This window comes from Lemur catta, chromosome 1, assembly GCF_020740605.2.
Source record: "Lemur catta isolate mLemCat1 chromosome 1, mLemCat1.pri, whole genome shotgun sequence".
Lineage (NCBI taxonomy): Eukaryota > Metazoa > Chordata > Mammalia > Primates > Lemuridae > Lemur > Lemur catta.
This window is the reverse complement of record NC_059128.1, coordinates 55,730,344-55,753,475: the sequence shown is the minus strand read 5'-3', so window position 1 is coordinate 55,753,475 and position 23,132 is coordinate 55,730,344. Positions and strand designations below refer to the sequence as shown.

Genomic DNA, 23,132 nt, shown 5'->3' with positions numbered 1-23,132 from the left:
AATCTAAGGCTACATTTCCTCATCTGTGAAACAGATGGTTTAGCTAGATATCATTATAGGTCTCCTCCAGTTTTAAAAAAAATCCATTATTCTACTTAGTTTCCATTATATAACGGAAAAGGCTACAGAAAATTATTCAAAAGTTAATAAAGATATCCATGTATCTTAAAGAACTTTGGGAAGGAAAATTTTGTAGATTGAAAGAATTATAAGCTTACGATATTTCATGCTTGATAATATCCCAATATATTGATAAGTTCATTCTTAGTATTAATATATGTACATCTTTTACTTCTAATGCTTAACTTTTTTTCTCTTTGCATGTAAAGTATATAATGGATAATAACTGTGCATTGTATTATTGAGAAGGTACCAAATAATTACCCTTTCTCCATAATGTTTTTAAAAAGGCTTCTGTTTAAAGCCACTAAAACAAAATAAAACAAAAAGCCACTGACATTTTAACATTACTGTTAATGCCTCCCTACTCTAGAGCACTTTGATAATATAGTGATAAATCAACTGATTTGGCTCTAACTTATCTTTCTCAAAGTAAAGCTAATACAATTTTAAATTATTAAAAAGCAAGCAATAATGTGTGGTCCTGGATTAAATTCTGTATTGGGTTGGTGATGGTGTGAGGTAGCTATCTAGGACATTACTGGACAATTGAGGACATTCGACTATGGATTTAAATAACAGTAATGTATCTATGCTAAATATCCTGAATACGGCCATTATATTGTGGTTATACAGGAAACATACATTTATTCTTAGGATATACCCACTGAAGTGTTTAGCTCTGAAGAATCTGATATTTGCAATTCCCTCTTATAAGCTTGGCAAAAAGAGGGGAGGGGCAGGGGGTTTTGTGCATATATGTGCATGTGTGTAATATAGACAAAGTAGTAAAATACTAACTGGTGAATTTATGTGAAGGTTATAGCTATTCATTTTACTAGCCTTGCAACTTTTCTGTAAGTTTGAAACCTTTTTCCAAATATTGGGAAAATAACTGTAAACAAACAAAAATTACAGGCCAAAAAGGAAGAAAAGATAAGGTCAGAAATAATTCACAAAATAGAAAATTAGGGCCATGTAACTACAAAGTAATTGCATATTAAGGATTGAGCCCCTTTAAAAAAAATTCCAGAAGTTAAACAACTTTAAATTTCTCCCTTTGGTCAGAGAGTAAACATGCTGCCTCATGAGTGAAAACTGACTTTTTATTTTATTCATTGTAAATATCTCATCAACTATGTCTTTGATCAAAGTTTTTGGCATATTTGAGATGCCTGTTACATCATGCAGGCTTTAGCAAAAATAACTTTTAACGTGCATTTTCTAAGGTTTCTCAAGCCAATTTTTAAAATTTACTTAAAAATACTTCCTTTGGAACATAAACCTTTTAATTAAATTTAGTTGACATATTTGCAGAATCAAAATCAATAAAAATTATAGATCTGATAAAGTGTTTCACTGAAAGATTAATAAATGATAATGCTACCACTTTCTCCTGTGAATCAGCAGGTACACTGCAGCTATAATATTAAGAATGATGCCAAATTATGTATGTTTTAGGAAATAGAACAATATCAATAAATAACACAAAACCCCAAAATAAAGCAATCACTAATTCTAAGACTGTTACCAACTATAATAAAATGAACACAAATAAAACTATAATTATCTTTAGGAACAAAAAGATACATTAACAAATTTCCAAAAGACTTAGAAGAATCCAAAAGATTTATAATAATCATATATATTCAAGTTTAAGGTGCTTTATTTATGAACTCCTGACACTTAACACCCTAAAAAAAAATGGCAAATATCTAATTTCTAAATATTGCCTAGATCATCTGGTGTCTGAAGAACAGAGTGGTGAAGCTTCTCATCAAGCTGTAGATCCTTCTGTTCCATGTGATCTATGTTCAGTGTAGAAGGGGAAGGTGTCTGTGACCTGGATCCCAGAGGCGACTGCACTGTGGAAGCACTTTCTGAACCTGTAAATATAATTTCATATAATTACCACATGAGAGTCAATTCAACACCCTACCTAAGATGTAATGCTTAAAACTCAAATAAAATATGAATTTTAACTTTTAAAAGATAAAACCAGTTATAAATTGGCCAAGGAGGTCAATAAAAATCATAATATTGTACAAGCTTTTATATCTAGGAGTCTCATCTCATATCTACCATGGAACTATTAATAGCACTGAATCAGAACTGTATGTACCAGGTAACAGGAGCCATCAGTGAGAGCAAGAATATCTACCCTCAAACAGAAACTTTTCAAAAGATGACAAATGGCCAAAAAACATGTGAAAAAATGTTCAACATCTCTAATCACCAAGGAAATGCAAATCAAAACCACAATGAGATATCATTTAACTCCAGTGAGAACGGCTTTTATCAAAAAGTCCCAAAACAATAAATGTTGGTGTGGATGCGGAGAGATAGGAACACTTGTACACTGCTGGTGGGACTGCAAACTAGTGCAACCTCTATGGAAAGTAACATGGAGATACCTCAAAGAGTTAAAAGTAAAACTACCATTTGATCCAGCAATCCCATTACTGGGCATCTACCCAAAGAAACAAAAGACATTCTATAAAAAAGGCATCTGCACTAGAATGTTTATAGCAGCACAATTCACAATTGCAAAGATGTGGAAACAATTCAAGTGCCCATCAATACATGAGTGGATTAATAAAATGTGGTATATGTATACCATGGAGTTCTATTCAGCCACGAAAAACAATGGTGATCTATTACCTCTTGTATTACCCCAGATAGAGCTGGAGTCCATTCTACTAAAGTGAAGTATCCCAAGAATGGAAAAACAAGCACCATGTGCCCTCACCCTCAAATTGGTATTAATCAAGGCTTATGTGCACATACAGTAGTAACATTCATGGGCTGCTGGGCAGGTGGGGGGGGAGGGGATAGGTGTATTCACACCTAATGGGTGCGGTACACACCGCCTGGGGGATGGACAAGCTTGAAGCTCTGACTCAGGCGGGGCAAAGACATTACATGTAACCTAAACATTTGTACCCCCGTAATATGCTAAAGAAAAAATTAAAAAAAAAAAAAAAAGAATATCTACCCCCATTTCTGAGAAACTCCAGTACCCACTGCCATTCTATTTCACTTACTTGGGGCAATTCAAGAGTTGAGGTACTTGTTCAATACTGCTCTATATGCAAGTATCACTGCTAGCCTGGTATACACTGGTCCCAGCCTTCAGTCTCACCCCCATCCCTACTCCTTCCTCCCAATTCATTTTCTGTAAGGCAGCAAAAAGATACAGACTCCAGGTCGAGAAACTATTTTAATGTTTTTTTCCACTCTACTGTTACACAAAGATGAGTGGAAAAAAATAATACTTAAAATACTAATAAGCAGCATTTAAAACCTCTCAAATAAAATTCTAACTGGATTCTTTCTTTGGAAGTTTTAAAAATATATTTAAGGAATACATTCCCTCAAGTAACTTTACCAGTAACTGTTGCAACTTCAGCAGAGAAAGCCTGTTGATTAAGACTGCTTGTTTCAGAATCTATATGAAGAGTGGTTAGACTAGCCACTTCCTGCTCTTCAGCACTCTGGTGATGGCCAGAACTGGAATCCACATCAGTAGAGGATACAATCCCAGTGTCAGCTCCAAAGCCAAAATCTATAGAAACAATAAATGCTAGTACATAAATCCCAATTACAAAACAAAAATAATTAGCAAAAAGACACAGCTAAATCAGCAAAATGGTCAATCATTAACATTTCCCCTAAATCTATTCTATTTACATATCACTTAGGCAAGTAAAAATAATGTTAATACTTTGAAGATTATAATTACATCAGAGTAGTATAATAACAATGAGGTGAGGAAACATGTAAGTCTCAAATGCATCTCTCAGCTCTTCACAAACTTGGTTCCCAAGGTTTTGACTTTCTTATTAATAAAATTTTGTTGCCCTTCACTTATTGCCAAGTATAATGAAGAATTACAGCAGAATAACTATGTGATAACAATATGTCATCAAATAATATCACTGATGTTATTTTAACATGGAGCAATTATTCACGAAAGGTTCTAGGAAATGTAGCACTGACTATAATCCAAATATCTGGCTCTCAAATATGAGAGCACAAAACAGTGGCAACTTATACCTATGACTGTCCTTTATTTTATTATCAAGTCTATCCTAAATTATTTTCCTTTCTACATTTTCTATCTTATAAATATCATTTGTTTTATGAAAGAATAATGTTTTATTGTTTTCTAAATGATCTCAGTTTGGCAAAATAAAGTGGTTTCAATCTGAGGCAATTCCCCAAAACCTCCTTTGGAATTTTCCTGAAAAGTGAAATCAAATAAAAATATGTCAGAACCACTGTCTAAGTAGCATTGGAGGGGAAAGTGATGGCTATATAGTCCATAAGTTGGTTTCAAACAGAAAACAATCAACATAAAACATACTACTCAAACAGAAAAAGATACTTGCTGTCAAATTTTCGGCCATCATATTGGAAAGCGCTGAAAGAATCCGAATGACTATCTGAGCTGATAAGATCACTGCTTCCTGCACTGGCAGGAGAAGTCCATTCCGAGGGCACACCTGGGTCATCAATAGGGCGCATCTGGTTCTGCTTGTTTAGAATATCAGGGAGGTCTTTGGGAATTTCGAGGCTGCCTGGACTACTTCCTCTTCTTGTCATAGTCTAAAAATTCAAGAAGTAGTTTACCATTAAAATTTTTTAAAATTCTTATTAAGCATGTGAAACCTTTAATTTATAAGATAATCATAACAATAAATGCTGAGATGTAGGGCCTAAAGAAGGAGGGGAGAAAACATACTTACTAAACAATCCATATAATAACTATACAGAGCTGGACCCTGAACTATTATTGTTAGTCTGTCTAAAGCAAAGACCCAAATATTAGATGGTGCTGGGCATAAGAATCCTAAGCCTCAGTAGGATCCACGCAGTGGATATAAGTTAAAATAACAGAAAGAGCAAAGTATTTAAGTAGAAAAAGCAGCAGCAAACAGAAGAGATAGTGGGAGAGAAGGAAGAATGATGGCAAAGATGTCATTCTACAATGATTCTACAATGATTTTTACCCATTTAAGAAAAAAACTAAACTTTAAAAAAAGGGAATATAATAGAGCTAAAGAGAAATAAAAACCCATACCAAATATGACCATTTAAAAGAAGCAATTCCATATATATGTATCCTTCCCTAAAAAGCATTGAGGAATAAAATAGCTTCTATTTTTATTTTGCCACAATCCCTAACATTCAAGATAAAGATAACTTTTAAATCTGTCCCAAAGTTATCTAAAATTATTAAGCAACACTGTACTATCAAAACTATGGGAACTGGGCCAGAACACCTCCTTTGTTGTTTTTCCTATTTGAGGGCTGGCAGCTGGCAGCAGGGTAACCTGTGAGCAAAGATTAAAAAAGTGGGAGTGGGGGTGTGGGATTAGGAAGGTAGTAGTTTATACTTGCGTGTTTGATCAAACAGGTATTGCAGTCTTTCACCACGGTGAAAATTACAAGCCTACTTGTTTTAATGTCTTTAGATTTAAAAATATTATACAAATATAATTTAAAAAATCTTAATTCAAAAAAATTAAATTTTGGGAGAAGGGCCCATGCCTATAACCCCAGCACTTGGGAGGTCGAGGGGGAGGACTGCTTGAGCCCAGGAGTTCAAGACCAGCCTGGGTAACACAGTCAGACCTCATCTTTACAGAAAATAAACAAAACAAAACAATTAGGTGTGGTGACATGCACCTCCAGTCCCAGCTACTTGGGAGGCTGAGGCAAGAGGATAGCTTAAGCCCAGGAATTTGAGGTTACAGTGAGCTACAATCAGGCCACTGCACTCAAGCCTGAACAACTGAGCAAGATCCTGTCCCTTAGGAAAAAAAAAAATGGGGGAAAGGCTCTTTTGAATAAAAATTGTCACATGTACATTATGTATCTTTTAGTTTCTCTACCCTCCCTTACAAAACCAAATAAATAAAATAAAACTTACTGAGGCATTTCCACTTCGAAGTCGTTCTGCTATAAACTCATCCATCAGATCAGGAACATTAGCACTGCTGCTGCCAATATCACTATTAAGAGGAGGCAGTTTTGGGCTCATGTCCTCTTTATTGACTAAAAATAAATAAATAACTACATATAGTGAGGAAAAATTTAACTGCATTTTCTAAATATGAAACAAAAACAACCAAAAACAAAGTACCTATGCCATATCAATTATTTGCCAAACATGCATACATGAATAATTTCTCTCCTTTTAAGAATTAGTAAATTGATATTTACTTTATTTAACTATGCAGATGTTAGTCAATCTTCAGTGTAACCTTAAACAGCAAGAAAGCTTATAGATAAGCACTAGTTGAAGTTAGGTTAATATTGCCTATAAAGAAACTGGTATATTTATCTTTCTTCCTGCCTCTATGCTTCTATTAACATTTAGAGCCTTAATAATTTATAATTCCATTTTTCCCCAAAAAATATTTTCAGGGAATATATCCCTTGAGTCTATGCAAATCTCAGTGGGACACAAGTGCATTTAGGTTTGGATATTTATAAATAAAAATGCTATGATGTTTATATAATGTTGTTTCTATTCACTATAAAATCTAATTTTAGTGTTTTAAGAAAAAAAGAGGCTTATTTTCATAAAAATTTTCCTTTAAAAAATAAACCAAGAGTTATTTTGATTTTTGACATTATGATTTACATTAACATTAAAGTTTTAAACTTGGGAAACTAACTTATAGAAAATAATATTACTTATATCATTACTATGCTACTGAAAAGTTGATTTCTCTGTAATGAAAAGAAAGTCAGCACTGTCTATATTCCTAATGAATTACAAAGCATTTCAGGCTAAAAAAATACACTAGTCAGAACCTCATTGTGAAATACCATTATCTTTATATTACTGGCCAGGCTTTGATAAGCTGTCAAATACTGCCCTCAGGTGGCATTAATGGTTCAATGCAAGATGCATTATACAGCGCTGTTAATCATGCTAACAAAACCATGTTAAAACAAAATCAAAACCTACCTTACTGCTGAAAGTTAGTTTTCTATATCTGTAAAGTTATTTTAACTTCAATCAAGATAAAACAGTTACCATAATCTTGCTTTCTTTCTGTAATCTGTCCATAGAGGTTCCATATTTAAATCATGATTAGTTATCATGAAACCTTTATGTACATCTAAAATCTCAGAAAAAAGAAAGTAATGATAAGTGTTTCAAGGACATAACTTGCATTCTATACAAATGAATGCAAAACTAAAAAGTCTATGGCATGTTTGGAAATGGCTTAAATGAAAAGTGATTAAATCCACTGGGAGATTTAAGGAATAATTTCCTTTTCAAGTTAACTATAACGTTGGTGCTGGTTGTAGGACCTTGATTTCTATTATGTTAGATGTCGAAGTAATTTTCTACTAAGAAAAAATCTATGACCAAATAGATCAGCAATAAAAATAAATGAACTCAATTAAATATAGATGGTGCCCTTTTAAGGATAAACTATAGTGGGGCAGGGAAGAAAGAGTAACTACTCCTCAGTAAACTTAATTTCTAGACTCATGTGGTACATATTCAGAAATATATTTGATTTTGGTAGCCCTTGAAAGGTCATTAAAATTTTCCTATATCTTCCTCTTTCCTATGTTGTTGTTCAGCAGCAAAGAGGTTTAACTAAATGCCTTATAAGGGAAATTAGTAACTTAAATAAACATTTTATGCTGGGAAAAATACAGCTGGGAAAAGGCGCATGCATAACCAAACAGAGAGAAAGCAGTGACCATCCCAAAGCTTTTTGATTGCTTATAGCTTGCTTCAGTTGCATTAAGCCAAACTGGTGCTGCCTTTCTCCTTTTGCGCTCTGCACACTGTTAGTGCTCACCTGCAGCTTTCCTTCCAAAATAGCCCATTACATGACTGTACAGATCCCTCAGTGGAGCCTCTGGTGGCATTCTGTTCTGCCTCTGTGGGGAAACATTTGCCTTCGGCTTCGAAAGAGCATGTACAACAGTTTTATAAACGCCACCCAGGGAGCCCTGCTGTAGTCCTGCCTCATGACTTGATGACCTAAAAGTACTACGACTACCTAACTGATTACTTGCAAGTCCTTCTTTTTGTAATACGGTGGTGGGAATCTCAGTGGATTCCTTCATTGTTTTACTACTTACTGATGCTGTACTAATTGTATCTAGAGGCCTATACACACCAGGTTTTACTAGCTCTGTACCACTATCTGAGCTGGTATGGGTGTTGCTGGTGCTACTGTTGCTACTACCACTAAAGCCACTGAGTTTCCGTAGTCTCATCTTCCAAGGAGCCTCTTTGTTTTCCAGTGGATTATAAAACTGAACTGACTCAGTGGATGGTCTAAAAGTAACATGAACACTATTTCGTTTTTTAGTAGCAATTTTCATAATTTTAGCTCTATGAGTTACTGTTTCAGACAAGCTCCTTTTAGTTGGAGAAAGTTTGCTAGTGTTTATAACATGAGGCATTCTGCGGTTAACGGGTGCTTTTAATGTTGTTTTCTTGGCACGCATAACATGTGGAACAGTGATTTTTTCATTCATTTGCATACCCTTAAGCTTTTCAACTAGTGTTATATCTACACAAGCATCTAATTCTGTAGCTGTTTGTCTATGCAGATTTTTCCTTTTTTCTTTATCACAAGAGCTATCTGAACTAGGCTCCGATGACTGTTTGTCACTGTTTAGTTGCTTAGATTTTTCAGAAGTTTGTGTTCTAATAAAATTGTCTGACTGGTTAGGTGCAATATTACTCATGAAGACAGCTGAGTTTGGTTCTTTTTGATCCTGCATGTTTTCAGGAGTCCCAACAAAAGAGGTCCTATTTTCTGATTTAATTTCCTGATCTATGTATTCTAGTTTATCTAAGGATAATCTTTCATCCCTATTTACTGCAATAATCACTTCCTCAGAAGCTGAATCTTTACTTATTTCATTTTTACTATTATTTTCCTGGTTTTCCTTAAAATATTCTTTCAGAGAAGAAAGAAGATCGTCATCTCCTTCAAGGTCAATGTACTGGATTTGTTCAAAAGCTGAATCTGCAAGTTCTACTGGACCTATTAAATGACAAAGATGGTCATATATGCTATCACCAACTTCCAGAGAAGACTCTCTACTATGAGTATCACTGATGTGGCTTTCAGTGGATCTAGTTATTGAAGAAGCCTCTGTGGAACTCTGCAAGCTTGGTGCATGACGGGATGAACTGTCAATGACAGGAACTGCACCTTTGGCTCGTTCAACAGTGAATGGTTCCAAGATGTCAGAAGTGCTGCTACTTCGAGGCAATGGCTGCTCCTCACTCAAAGCACCAAAAACTTCATTTCCAGTGTCTTCACTTTGTGAAAAATGTCTGACTCTAGTTGAGCGGGGAAGTATTTGAGCATCATCAATATCTGCAAAAGAGAAAAATTATATAGAGTAGGAACTACATGAATATAAAAAATAGGTATTAATTTAATACCCTAAAGCATATGCTTTAAAATGAAAATTCTGAGATATTTTTTATAAGCTCAATGAAAAAAATCAATTAAAAATGCAAATTTGTTTTTAAAAAAATGATGGGCACAAGCCAATAGAGCATGTAGTGTCAATGCATTAGAAAACTACCAAAATACATTTAAAAATGTTAACATGCATAGAAACAGACAGCGAGGTGATGAAACATTTGGAAGTGCAGTTTAAGATAGAGCTGTGCCAATAAATCAATTCAAACTTGTTATTCAATTTTTCCTACTTAAGTTCCAAGTGGAAAAAATTGATCTTAACACATAAAGCTGATCTAACTGTCCCTCTGTAGACTCTTATAGGGTCTCATAAATTCTCCTGCTTCATCTTTTCTTCAAATTTTGCTTATCTGTTAGATCACCCATTAGTAGAAATCACTACCTTCTTCCTGAAGTTCTTTGTCAGAAAACTATCTATTCTACTGAGGTGTTTTCCTTTATTTTATTATAGTATTAAAATTTATTAACTGACATCAAATAAAGTCAATATGTTACTCTAAAAAATTAATTGTACTTTTTTGTTTCTGATAAAAACACCATTTGAGTCTGCTAGGAAGAAGAAACTCTTACCTGCCTATGATAGGCCCTTTCCATTAATAACTATCAAACTCTAAAAACTGTATCTATGGCTTCTTAGGTCTCTTTTTAAGAATCACAAATTTTAGAGTTTAAATGGACATTCAGAGATTATCTAATTTAACTCTCTTACTGATGAGAAAATTGAGGTCCAGAGAGGTTAAGTTACTTTCTCAAATTTATAATCATAAAGTTTGAGCAACATTATCAAGCAGAGTCCAATGGAAAAGAGAGAAAGAGAGAGAGAGAGAGAGAGAGAGAGAAAATAAAGTTTGAGAAACAGGTTTAGAGTTCCATACCACTGTATTATTCCCATTGCCTTAAGTGTTAAGTATTTGTTAAATCCTCAAAAATATTTATGAAATTGAAAATCATAAGATGAAATATCATTTAACTGTTCAGATATATACAAATCCTCAAACAGAAATTTTAGAAGTAAAATACAATGTCTATGAATCCATCATGGTCTTTAAGTTACCCAGAAATAACAAAAAATTTGCTTTCAGAAGCCAGTAAAATATAATGAAAAAGGATAAAAAAATCAAAAAGTCAGCTACTGCTACTTATAAGGCCTCTAACCCCAAAATTAAATGCAACAAAAATATAACTGAACAATTAAAATGAGAAAATTTAGATCCAGAGTAAAGCAGTGACTTGTTCAAGATCACAAAAGAATCTATTGATGGTGCTAGGTCTAAAACTTAAATTTTCATCCTCTAGATTCTAAGACCAGTTTCCTCATTGATAAAATGAAGACAGTTATTCAAAGTATTTTCAAGATCCATGCTATGGATAAAAGAAGGCTGATCCTTCTGCTATTTCATTAATATAACCCTCTTTGCATGAAGTCTAAAATGATCTACTTTATTTTAAATTCAGATCAACAGAGGTTTGTATTATGCCAAGATTCCAGTATATTCCTGAAGATATACTTTAGGCTATACATAGGTCATACATAGTATCTCCCGAAGTTGAAACAATTAAATTTTTTTTTGCCATAAAACTGAGGGGAATATAAAACTTTAAAAAATGACATTGGCTTTCTTCCTCATGCATTCCACTTAGAAATGTTTCTAAATGAAAGGCAAAATACAGGCCAGGCACTGTGGCTCATGCCTGTAATTCTAGCACTCTGGGAGGCTGAGGTGGGAGGATTGCTTGAGGTCAGTAGTTTGAGACCAGCCTGAACAAGAGCGAGACCCTGTCTCTACCAAAAATAGAAAAAATTAGATGGGTGTGATGGTGCATGCCTGTAGTCCCAGCTACTGGGGAGGCTGAGAAAGGAGGATCGCTTGAGCCCAGGACTTTGAGGTTGCAGTCAGCTATGATCACGCCATTGCACTCTACCTGGGGCCACAGAGCAAGACTCTGTCTCCTCTGTCTCAAAAAAAAAAAAGCAAAACATTTCCTTATAAACTCTGCATTTATACTCGTTAAGTATTTGTTACTGCAGCAGAAAACTAATGCCTATTTGTGCATCTTGATGAGTGGAATTATTTTGGTTTTTTATATCTCCCATATTATCAGAGATCACAGAAACTTCTGCCTTGAGGACAGATTATATTCAACATGCACGCCAAGTTTCTTTCCACACAATATTCTAAAGGATAAGGATTATATAACTTTCCTCTGAAAATAAGAAGAATTTTATAGTTGGGATTTTATTTTACCAAAGTTCAAAATCAAGATTTCAAACGTTAAAATCTAATGTTATAAGTCTAGCAAATATATGAACTTCAGAAAACTAGAATATTAATTTTTAGCTTCCTTTATTGATATTTCATAATTTTTCCATTCTAAAGAAGCCAGGCAAGATTACTGTGAAGTTCTGTGTTTAGGAATTTCTTCCCAAACTCAGCCCTCACTTTACTATTAGAAAACTTTACCATTCTTTCAGCCTAAGTGTTTTTTTCCTAAAATTTTATTGCTACATATGAATACCTAAAACTTTCATGCAGGTTTTAGAGGGCAAGCAAGAGCTTTTAAAAAATGTAACTGGATATTTTTCCACCAATAATGTAGTATTGGAGAATTCAAACAATTGTTTTAAGTCTTAAGTGTTAAATATAGCTCTTTTGTGGGTAGATAACAACATTAATTGTATAAAATTGCTGACAGGAAACCAACATTAGCACTTGAATCAAGCATGATTGACTCTAACAAGCCTTACATTTACTAAGCAAATACCATATATCTGAACTTTATTTAGGGAAAAAAGAGTAAATAATAGCTAAAATACATAATTTTTCTACATGCCAGGCATTGCTCTAAGCACCTTACATGTAACTCATTTAATCCTTACAACTCCAAGAAATGGCTGTTATCATCCCTATTTCATAGATGAAGAAACTGATTTGCCTGAAATTATACAGCTACAAAGTGAGAAGCTATGATTTGAAATAGATAGAAATTACTCCATACTCTTAATCTCTTGAATAATATATATGTTTTGTATTCATGAAATAATTCATTACCTTTTTAAAATAAAAATTTGGTAAAAATTACAATTATTATATATTACAAATATATATTAAGAAATTATAAAGTAGCATTTATCTCTATAAAGATAAGAATCTTAGAAATCAAAACCTAACCAAAACAAATGTTAGTAAATTATACAAAGGGAAACAACTGAAAAGCTTTCCACTTGATTGCTAAAAATAATGTTGGCATCAGGTTTAAATAAAAATGCCTTTCAAAACAATCCAATTATGCTGCTTATGGTTAAACTTGAGAAATAGAAGTCTTTAAATTAGATTTTAATCTAAAGTATTAGAAACCATTTAATAAGCAAAACAATAAAAAGGTTTTTAACAAATTAAAAAAAAACCCTTAAACACTGAGAAAATGCTTCCTGTAGAGCCTACAAAGTTACAGAAATATCATTTTATCTTTGAGTTTCCTTAATAATGTTTAGCATTAATACATGCAAATTATTTCTAAATTAAAGAATTGCTTTTTCCCTGAATATTCTGCTTCAAAGGAAAGTTTCCTTTGCTGGTTTGAAAGGTAAGCTGTACATTAAAGTATACTATTAGCTTGTAAAATGTAAGAAAAAAATACTCCTTCCCACTAGAATTTAAGTTTCTCAAGAATTTTTGTCTTGTTTATCATAATATCCCCATTGCTTGAAAGAGTACTTGTTACATAGTATGCGCTTAATATATACTGGTAGAAGGAAAGCATCTCTTTTACATAAAATAGTAGTAGCTGCTAATGGGTAAAAATCAAGTTAGTTCCTGAGGAAAAAAACCTCTTAAGTTAGAGGACTAACATATCACTAGAGATTTCTGAAATGGTTTACAGAATCAAGTGCCAAAATCCTTTCTATCAAAATTAAATTCTTTTCTTGGTCAAGCACAAATGTTAGCTGTCAGTAATATTTTTATGGCTCCTGAATATAAAAAATCATTTTATACTAGTTTATAGAAATTGATGTCATTTTTGAAACTCAAGTTTTTTCTGCTAATATCCTAAATTTTTGCCTAGTTGAGCAACAATGGCAATGTACCCATAAGGTAAGTAAGAACTACAGAGCATCTATGTTTGAAATTTTCTTATTAACAGAGGCTAGTAAAAACTATCTCCTTTTAAAACTAGATGTTCAATTTGTAAGCAATTTGAAGCAGTATCTACATTATTGAAATCATACAAAAAGACTTAAAATCAACAAACCAAGCTCAAATAAATGTAATTTTAAACGTATAAAATTTAGTCCATGAAACTATCTTCTAATAACGTTTTCCTGACTTTTAAATTCTGAACATGGACAGGTGACCAATACATTTTTTATGTTAAGAAAATTATAGTGTTTTGTTTATAAACATGTAATAATGCGATGTTTAAGTTAGCTTCAAATTCTTGAGATGTTCTTTTAAAAAATTAACAAATTATTTTAGCAAAAAATTTTAGTTTGGAATTATGGTATAACAAGCAGATTACAGATGAAAAAGCTGTAAAAGATTAATATCCTATTGCATATTAATGACAGGAAGAAAATTATTCCTTGATTGTATAAAGAAGGGTCTACTTGTATGATTAGACATGGAAAATTCTCCTCCTAATCAGGCAGAATTTAGGAATAGGATAGGGGGATGACAGATACCATTTTCTTTCTCCTGATAGTCAGAAAACAGAAGTACAAAGACCAAAATATTTTGCTCTACAGCATTCAATTCAAATAATAAAGCATTGTTAATAAAAAGAGATCTAGCAGCCTACATACAATGGCCTAGATAGAGTGTAACAGCAACAAAAATGACAAACAAATCACCAGTTTTGAGAACTGGCTGGAAGAAAGTGGGTCTGTAAGCTTAATTTCAGGGTGAGAAACCTACAGTATTCAATTAGAAAATAATAAGAAACAGTTGCAGAAGTATACACAAAGTTGCCTACTATGCTTACACACTTTTATATCCCTTCTTTCATTAAGGTATAATTCTTGGCAGTAAAAGTTAATATGCTTCATTGAGGTTTCTGGCTTGTAATTCATTTATCAGGAAAATAATGACTACTAGGATGGGTTACCAAATGTGTAAAAAGTACAGTCTAGTGCAGTACTTCTTAAAGGCAAATGGGAGAGAGACAAGGAAGAGTGTGCTTGCCCAGACATATGAATTAACAGAGCTGTAAAAAATGATGTTAGGTGTTTGTGCAACACTATACATGAGTCTGACATTAAGAAATAAGTGTCACTAACATAGTGCTAATGTCCTCAAACTGGTCCCCAGAGCTTAAGAAAAACACTCCAAGGATATTCAACTAGTTTAGTCTAGAGCTGTATATAAAGCTGTATTACACAGCATCACACTCACAACAATGTAGGTAGTAGCACAGACATCCAACCAAGAATACTGGAGCAGAAAAAAGGGCTGGATATAAATGCACTACTCTGAAAACTGATGGTCCCCCATTCTTAAAGGTTTTAGTATGTTTTTTAAAAAAAAGAACTAAAAGGACTTTCTTTTTACCCCCAAATTATTCAAGAGTATCAAGAAAATATTTTGCTGACAAATTCTACTTCTAACCATAAGCTAGAGTGATTATCTACAAGTAGTTCCAGTGGGTTTTTGTGTGTGCGTGTGAAGCAGTTATAGAACTCCTGATCTTGGAGATACACTCAAGAAATATTTTATTATGAGTTCATTTACACCTGCACACATGAGGAGGAGACATAAAACCACAAAAAACATTTATTTTACCCCTTCATTAGTTTACTTTCCTTATTAATTCCCTCTGTACATCAAACTATTCTAAGGTAAAATTTACCTAAACCTTGGAAGAAACAAAAGCAATTAAATAATTTGGTTGAGGATCTAAGATTTGGTGATTTTTGTTTTTTAATTTATCACTATTTTTACAAACCTCTATTCATGACTCCTTTTCCTCTTTTCTTCTTCTCTCTATACCTGACACTTAAGAAGAAGCAAAATCCAGGCTTTAAATTTGCCTCCAAGAATCACAGGAGCAATTCCAATCCAATAATTTAGATTTTTACAATGTAAACTTGCATAAGAATAATTGTGCCCAATTTTCATAGTATTTATTTTTGAAATTATGAGGTAAGTATAGTACTTATTTTTGAAATTATGATGTTAGTTCAATGTTTTCCAAATCTGTTGTCTCTGCAACTTTAATGGTATAGGATATTAATATGTGTGCCTGGAAAGGTGCTCTATGCTTAAATAAGTTTATGAAATATTAGATTATAAACAGTTCTGAGTTTTTTAAACAGGATTTCCAGGGGCCTTGTATATGTTATATTGATGTGCACTATGAATCTTTAATCTTTTCCTTTATACACTTATTTACATTTCCTGGAAAGTATTCTACATTTATACATCAGCTTGAAAAATGCCGACTTCATTCACAAGTCCATTCTAGGAAACGAGGGGTTTTGCTATTTTAAAATTATATTGCTCCTTGCCCCTTTTAAGACCTAAGAGGAAAACAATTTTTAATTCAAAATAACTAACTCTATGCTTTTATATTTTAAATGTATGCATGCATAAAAAACTGGCAGCAACTGGTTTTGGAGAATTATGTATATTTTTTAATATACTTTTACATATAACCCCCATTTTCTAAAATGAATATTTATTATTTTGATTATTAGATAAAAGTTTGTTTTGTTTTACTGACTGGTGTCTCAATATTATCTAAATCTTTAAATTTATCATAAAAGGCATTTTATCTCAAACAGAAAAAATGAAAATAAAACTGCCATTCAGAAAATCCTTTAAACATTCTTTATAAATGTTTAAATCATAAAATCATTTAAAAAGGTAATCTTTCTGAATTATGTATTTACAGCAAAGCAACTTTTCACTCTGGCTAAGGTACTACTTTAGAACATTTTAAAGGGAACAACCTTATCTTTGTTTATTTTTGCGTTTTAAAAATATTTTAGCACTAAATATGAGTATTTGCCAAAATATTATTTAAGCTGTAGACAGGAAATTTTGTAAATCCCTTAAGATTCTGAGAAAAAATAAATCTTCCTGACAGTATTTTAAGACAGCAGTATCTCGTCCAACCAAACTTTTAAGAATTAATGGCCAAAACTCATTTTACTTTTTCTAAACATGTCAAAAATGGTTTGCATTAAATGCTTTAAGAGCACATATCCTTTTTTTAAAGCTTGGAGTACAAAATGTATCTAAGAGAAGTTTACAACTGGAAGTTTCTTTTAGCTGTATCTATCTTAATTAATAAGAACAGAAACATTGTTTGCCAATTTAAGTAACTAAATTTTCGGATGTGAGCAACCAAAATCTGTGCTACTTACATAAGAAAGTACAGTACCTAAATGGTGCACTAAAGAGACATAGTAGCCTAATACTTTATTGGTAGATACCCATATTATGTTAAAAAAAAAAAAGTGTCATTTTTCTCCCATCTATTAAAAATTTATCTCATTCCATCTATATATTTTCTAATCTTACTAGTTTTTTTTATACTGATAGCTTAAAATACTCAGGTTGTCTAATTTTACTGGTATAAAATATATTCATTTATATATCAAATATTACTGAGTATCCAAGTTTAGCCCGAGGCCACATTTTCTATTTTATTATTATCAATTAAACTGCAAAATCAACTACCAACTTCATTATTAACTATTTCTAATTTATTTATATTAACTGTATCATGGTTTCAAAGTAATACTTGAATCTCTCTCAAAAATAACATAAAGAATATTCCTGAAGTAAATGTTTCCTAGTCAAGGTATCCTGAACCAGAAAACACAAACATATCACATCCAATAATTAAATGTTTTATTTTTTCATTTTTAGAAAGGCAAACACTTTTTTCATTAACTATATTCCTAAAGAATAACAAACACAAGACATATATAGATATGTGTCTGTATCTACATATATGCAATCTCAATTATGTTGCTCCCTTGGTTTGGAAGAAGTCTCTGATCAAAGGGATTAGGGATGGTAGAAGGGACTTCATCTACAATATTATTATTAATAAAAATGCACCTTCCTCATATAAGCCTACAATCCATTAGAAACTGAAGGGTATGGACATAGGTTTAGGAAAACAACAACAACAAAACAGCAGCCTCACCAAAAGTGGCAATGTCAGGGAAACATTCTTTAAGAAAAGTGATAGCAAAGTACCTAAGAATGTACAAGTAAATTTCTTTGATCTAGCACATTTTCCACAGTGACTATACTCAACACAAGTTTGTGTCTGTCTAAAAGACAAGACACTGTATGATTTTATTTATACAAAATAATTTTCAAAAAACAAGACTGATCTATGGTGGTGGAAATTAAAATGTGGTTATGTGTGTGGAGGGGGGAGTAAGGTTACTGATTCAAAAGAGTTACTAGGGAACTTTTGAGGTAATGGAAATTATTTTGTTTGGGGTTATGGTTTGCAGCAGTGTGTACAAGTGTCAAAACTCATTGAACTGAATGAATCTATGGATCTATGCATTTTATTATATGTTAATTAAACCTTAATAAAAGAGTAGACCATCCCAGTACCGAGGATGAAGGAGCTGATGCAGAATCAGAAAGCTGAGCAGGTTTTGAAGCTCCTTGGAAGTCGGGGCTTCAAAGAATGGTTTAAAAACAAGTGAATCCTTAGAATTCTACATATACAAAGATTTATTCCAATGAAGCTTTTAGATTACATACTTTCCTCAATTATTGACTGTCTTTAGTTCCATTACTATGGGTGATAGAGAATAAATTATACAAGATTTACCATATCGTTAGTCAAAACAATGGGTAATTAAAAGTCAAGGCTCTGATTATCTTCCAAGTTACCTCTTGTGAGATCTATAAGTATACATTACTACTACTTTTAACCACCTGAGGAAGAAAAAAAAATGTGAAATTGGCCATTTACAACCAAAAATATTGGACATTGGCACAGCACTAAACTTAGCACTTCCAGAATGAACTGCAAAGATAGCATTAGAGTTCAAATAACTCAAAATGTTGATTTCTCAATCACTTTCCCAGTTTCCCGCACCTCCCCCAAAGAAATTAACTTTAAAGAGTTTATTTGATTAAGCAAAATTTGAAAGCAGAGGATTAAAAAGTGAAAAGGTGGTGCAGAAATTAGCAGAGGTGGCACTACCTGAAAGCTCATCAGAAAGGGGAGTGAGAACAATATCAGGCAAGAAGGGTTTGGAAGTATGGATCAGAACAGGAGCACTTTTAGCACTGCGTATATAGGCCGATGGCAGAGCACATTCACCAATGGATCGGCTTCTCATGGCTTTAAAAAAGGAAAAGAAAGAAGTGGGGAAGGAAAAAAGAAGAGTGACTATAATGAAAGGCTTGTGTCACAGAAAAAGCAGCAACAGAGAAAACTAAAAGATACAAAGGAAGGAAATTTTAAATTAAAACATTTCAGCACGGCAAATACTGGCAAGCTGTAAGAAAAGAAATCAGAGAACACACACCACATTCTGAATGTAAATTTTTTGGTATAAAGCAGGAAAATGCTCTTTATTATTAGCAGTTACAATGGAATAGCATTAAAAAAAACCCAGCAGACACTTTACTTAGCATTATGTTCTCAAAATCAAGGGTTGAGAAATTCATTGAATGGAAACATTGAAAAGAACTCAGTATTATTGGTTCAAAGAAACTTTGGGGACCATATTTAGGTATTTCTCCAGGCAATTCTGAGCCATTCTTCTTAATAAGGCTGAATTCTAAGAATAAATCATTCCTATTTTCATACTCTTCACCAAATAAAGTTTCCAAATCACTCACAGGTCTTTCTTAGAAATTTTTATGTAATTCATAATCAAAAGGATTTAGTTTCATGGTTAGTATTTGTTTCTGGTAGAAGAATGCTAATGAAATTAGTATTTCTTACTTACAGTAAATATGATAGTATAATTGAAATTTTTAGGTAGAAACATTTATAGAAAACAGAATTTGTGATCAGCATGAAGAATTAAGTTCTTGAGAAAAACAGAATTTTGTGCTTATTCAAATTATAAACATAGAAAAACATAAAAGATGTTTTTAAAGATGAACTTTGGTGTTTTTCTTTTAAATTGCATTTGTAGTTGCACTTAATTTTTTAAAAAGAGTCACTATGTTCACAAAACTAAAGACAAATTTTTAGTTCACTTTGAAATAAATAATCAAGTTTAAACTTCACAGAGATTTTTTTCAACTTTTTAGGGATTTGTGATTAAATGAAGTTATAGGTATTGTTATGTATGAATAGAGGATCTAAAAGAAACAATACTGCATCATCTCCACTGTAATATTAATGGTGGCAAAAAAGTATATTAACATCAATTCAAAATCCTGCATTTCCCTGATTACTGAAAACACTGGGTTCCCTGGTGCCTAAATTCCTTAGCTTGTCACACGAGACCTTTAACAGTTGAGTTGACTACCACACCACTCACTGAAGCTTCATTTCCTTCTACTGTCCTCCTATGCTGTCATTCAGAATTATGCTATTCTCTAAAATTTTTATGCTCTTTCATCATCATAGCATGTCTTTGTATGTTGCTAATGTCCTTGGTCTCCTTTTCTTTCTGAAAAACTCCTTTACATTTGAAATATCACCTCATCTGAGCAGCTTTTCTGACTCTTCCATATAATTATTTACTTAACTTACAGGCAATAACAGCAATAAACAAAAACAAACAAGAATTCCTCTTTCTGCAAAGCTTACAATCTATTTTTAGCAAACTGTATGTTTTTACATCAGCTTCCCCAACTTTTCAAATGCAAGAACCATCCTCTTATCTTTGAATCTCTAGTGCCTTGTACATGTAAGCTCAATAAATCTTTATTGAATGTATTTGAGTAGGAGTCCAGCATAACCATCTGAAAAGCGAGTATCAGACTGTGAAGATACAGAGAAAACAAAACAATCATTAACTCAAAACTGAATGTATTTCATAGTTTATAACTGGAAACAGACAGCCAGAGATTTTTTTCAAAAATTTTTATGAATGCTCGCAAAATAAAGGCTTCTTTAAGAATACTTTTTAGGTAAATCTACGTGCAGCAAAATGTTGGAAGGTTGGAATATGCTAAAATAATAACACTTTGTTTTCACTGTATGGCTTACCATGTAATATATTAAAGATAAGTATATTTTAAAATTGAGCCCAGATACAAAATGTCAGAACCTGGCTCTATTAGAGTTTTCCCGCTAGCTTCTTCTCCTTTGTGAAAGTAACCAACTATTTTATAATTTAATTTGGCACAAATGTATGTTGACTTCAAGATAATCATTCATTAAAACTTGTTAGAGCAAAGATACAAACACATAGGAAAAACTTTAAGTGCTGCTTACACAGAAGGTAAAGTACTACCTACGGTTATAACTACATGTGATTTTTAGGGATATTTTTATAAAAACTTAATTGAAACAAGTTTTAGATACCACAGATCAATTAAAACTTTTAATTCTTCCTCAGGGATAATTTTTTTGGAGATAACAACTCCTTCTATTCCTGCTTTGCCAGCACCATCTTGAAGGAAAAGCTTGGGCATTTCCCTTGGAACTTTTTCCATATTTGTAGTGGTATAAATTTGTGTAATGATCCTGAATGAATTCTTCAAAAATGTACTCCTCCTTTTGTTACTAAACGGTGGGTTCCCTATGCATTCCTGGAAGTCCATTAAGTGCCTCACAGTTGTGCAACCTTCCCTACAGAAAATTACTCACAATGAATTAGCTATTGAAATCTTTCAGGACTTACTAAAGGCTTATGTCAGAGAATCTTTATATAACTACTGACATTCTTACTACTGCAGACATTCCTAAACCACACGCATCAATGATCTTAAATCTGTCATATGCTTTAACAGCAATGAAAAATATAACATCAAACTATGAATGTGGCAATTTCTGAAGGCTTCCTATCTTTCCGCTCCCTTCAAAAAAGGAAAAATGCACTCCACATAAATTCACCTTAGACCATACAGATTATATCAGAAAGTGTAATCTCCACTCCAGAGTTCCCATATAGCATAAGAAATCCAACGAGTCAGGTGCAATGACTCATGTCTGTAATTCCAGCACTTTAAAAGGCCAAGGCAGGAGGATCACATGAGCCCAGAAATTCAAGACCAACTTGGGCAACATAACAAGACCTCATCTCTACAGAAAAATTAAAAAATTAGCCAGGTGTATGCCCAGTAGGATGAGGCAGAAGGACTGCTTGAGCCCAGGAGTTTTTGAGGCAGCAGTTAACTGTGATGGCACCACTGCACTGCAGCCTGGGCGACAGAACAAGATACCATGTCTCTGGAAAAACAAGAAACTTGTAGACAGGAAATGTGACGGATTACTAAAAGCACACAAATATACAAAATAAACATGAGGAAGTCAACTCTAGCATTTTATTATTTCCAAAAAAATACACATTCCTCCCTATTTATTAAGTAACATTCATATATATTTCTCTCCACTGGCAAAAATACCCTTTAAAGGTTCCAAATTTAGGCACATGATTATGATAAACATAAACTAAGAGCAAAATCTGAAAACAAAAACAGTGATATATTTGCTTCAAAAGTTGAATACCAGGTGCTAAATCATAAACAAGTTACATTGCTTCTCATGAATATATTCTAAAATAATTTCTAAATTCATTGCAACCTCTATAAATATGTCTTGGCATAAGCAAAACCTTAGATACGCTCTCCTAACAATTTTTTTAAAATTTTAAACTTAAGTTAAATGTTAATAACAAAATTTCTCTTAATAAGGCCATCCCAAATATCCTGGGATGAAAGGATTACATGATCTTTAATTTCTTTTGTTGTTTTTTTTGAGACAGAGTCTTGCTCTGTAGCCCTGGGTAGAGTGCTGTGGCATCAACCTAGCTCACAGCAACCTCAAACTCCTGGGCTGAAGCAATCCTCCTGCCTCAGTCTCCCCAGTAGCTGGGACTACAAGCGTGTGCCACCATACCCAGCTAATTTATTTCTATTTTTAGTAGAGACAGGGTTGCATTCTTGCTAAAGTTGGTCTCGAACTCCTGGGCTCAAGTGATCCTCCCACCTCAGCCTCCCAGACTGCTAGGATTACAAGCATGAGCCACCGTGCCCGGCCATGTTTAGTATTTTTAAAACACAGGCAAGTTGCCTTTATCTTTATTAAGTGAAAAAAAATGAAGAAATTCTCTTAGAACTTCTATCTGAAAATTCTAGAAAACAATCAGTACAATAAGTCTTTGAATATCTGACAAAATTACTACTTTGCAAATTTCACCACAGACTATACCAGTGTTCTCAGGAATCGTAAGGACATAATGTGCTTACTTATATCAGTTTAGACCACCAGTATAAACAAAGCTGTTTAAGTTAAATTAGTCTCAAAAAGTTACACACTCTATCACTCTATCAGACAATTCAAGTTCTGGGAAAGAATATTATAGTTTAAAAAGAGAATAATCAGATTTTTTATTAAAGAGTACACTACACAAAAGAG

General features: G+C 32.9%; 1 protein-coding gene across 4 annotated transcripts in view; it reads right to left on the bottom strand.

Moving 5' to 3' along the window:
- The window catches only part of RALGAPA1 (Ral GTPase activating protein catalytic subunit alpha 1), a 218,785-nt gene that overhangs the window by 114,229 nt on the left and 81,424 nt on the right, over nucleotides 1–23,132 (bottom strand). For 2 of the 4 annotated variants that reach the window (XM_045568564.1, XM_045568574.1), the window contains exons 17-21: nucleotides 7,956–9,497; nucleotides 6,056–6,180; nucleotides 4,512–4,728; nucleotides 3,509–3,685; nucleotides 1,854–2,006 (exon numbers count right to left, since the gene is read on the bottom strand). In XM_045568564.1, coding sequence (XP_045424520.1) covers nucleotides 1,854–2,006; nucleotides 3,509–3,685; nucleotides 4,512–4,728; nucleotides 6,056–6,180; nucleotides 7,956–9,497 — 2,214 coding nt within the window. Of the gene's footprint in view, nucleotides 1–1,853; nucleotides 2,007–3,508; nucleotides 3,686–4,511; nucleotides 4,729–6,055; nucleotides 6,181–7,955; nucleotides 9,498–18,788; nucleotides 18,930–23,132 lie in introns of all 4 variants that reach the window. The other 2 variants (XM_045568592.1, XM_045568583.1) reach the window with 2 other exon arrangements.